Source organism: Colobus angolensis, unplaced genomic scaffold (genome assembly GCF_000951035.1).
Source record: "Colobus angolensis palliatus isolate OR3802 unplaced genomic scaffold, Cang.pa_1.0 Scaffold8, whole genome shotgun sequence".
Classification (NCBI taxonomy): domain Eukaryota; kingdom Metazoa; phylum Chordata; class Mammalia; order Primates; family Cercopithecidae; genus Colobus; species Colobus angolensis.
In genome coordinates, this window is record NW_012121820.1 from 17,231,557 (window position 1) to 17,231,950 (window position 394).

At 56.3% G+C, this 394-nt stretch overlaps 1 protein-coding gene across 1 annotated transcript in view; it reads left to right on the plus strand.

Moving 5' to 3' along the window:
* NDRG3 (NDRG family member 3) overlaps positions 1–394 on the plus strand; it is a 109,564-nt gene that overhangs the window by 108,167 nt on the left and 1,003 nt on the right. The window contains exon 15 of the mRNA XM_011929213.1: positions 29–67. Within this exon, the coding sequence (XP_011784603.1) occupies positions 29–67 (39 nt within the window). The remainder of the gene's footprint in view (positions 1–28; positions 68–394) is intronic.

The window sequence follows — 394 nt, forward strand, 5'->3', positions numbered from 1 at the left end:
CCTTTTCCTGTGTCCATCCTGCTTCCAGTCCCGTATGTGCAGCTCAGTCACCTGAGCACCGAGTCAGGTACCTTCCTCTGTGCTGGCCCCGCCCCGCCTTCCAGTCTCTCCTGGCTGCACTGGCTGCCTGCAGCATGTCCGCGGTCTTCCTGTGCAGTGAGAGCCCGATAGAACGTGGCTCAGTACGCCCCAAGAGATTTAGCCTACAGGGCCAGCCCTGGTCTCCCAGGAGGAAGAAAGGATCTAGTTGTAAGGGGCAGCCTCCTCTTGTCATCCTAAATCCAGGGTCACAGCAGCAACTGAAACTTGATAGGCAGGGCCTATCTTCCACCGCCACCTACTAATCCTTGAATTAACCTCCAGACATAGGAATCCAAGGACAGCCTTGGCTCTA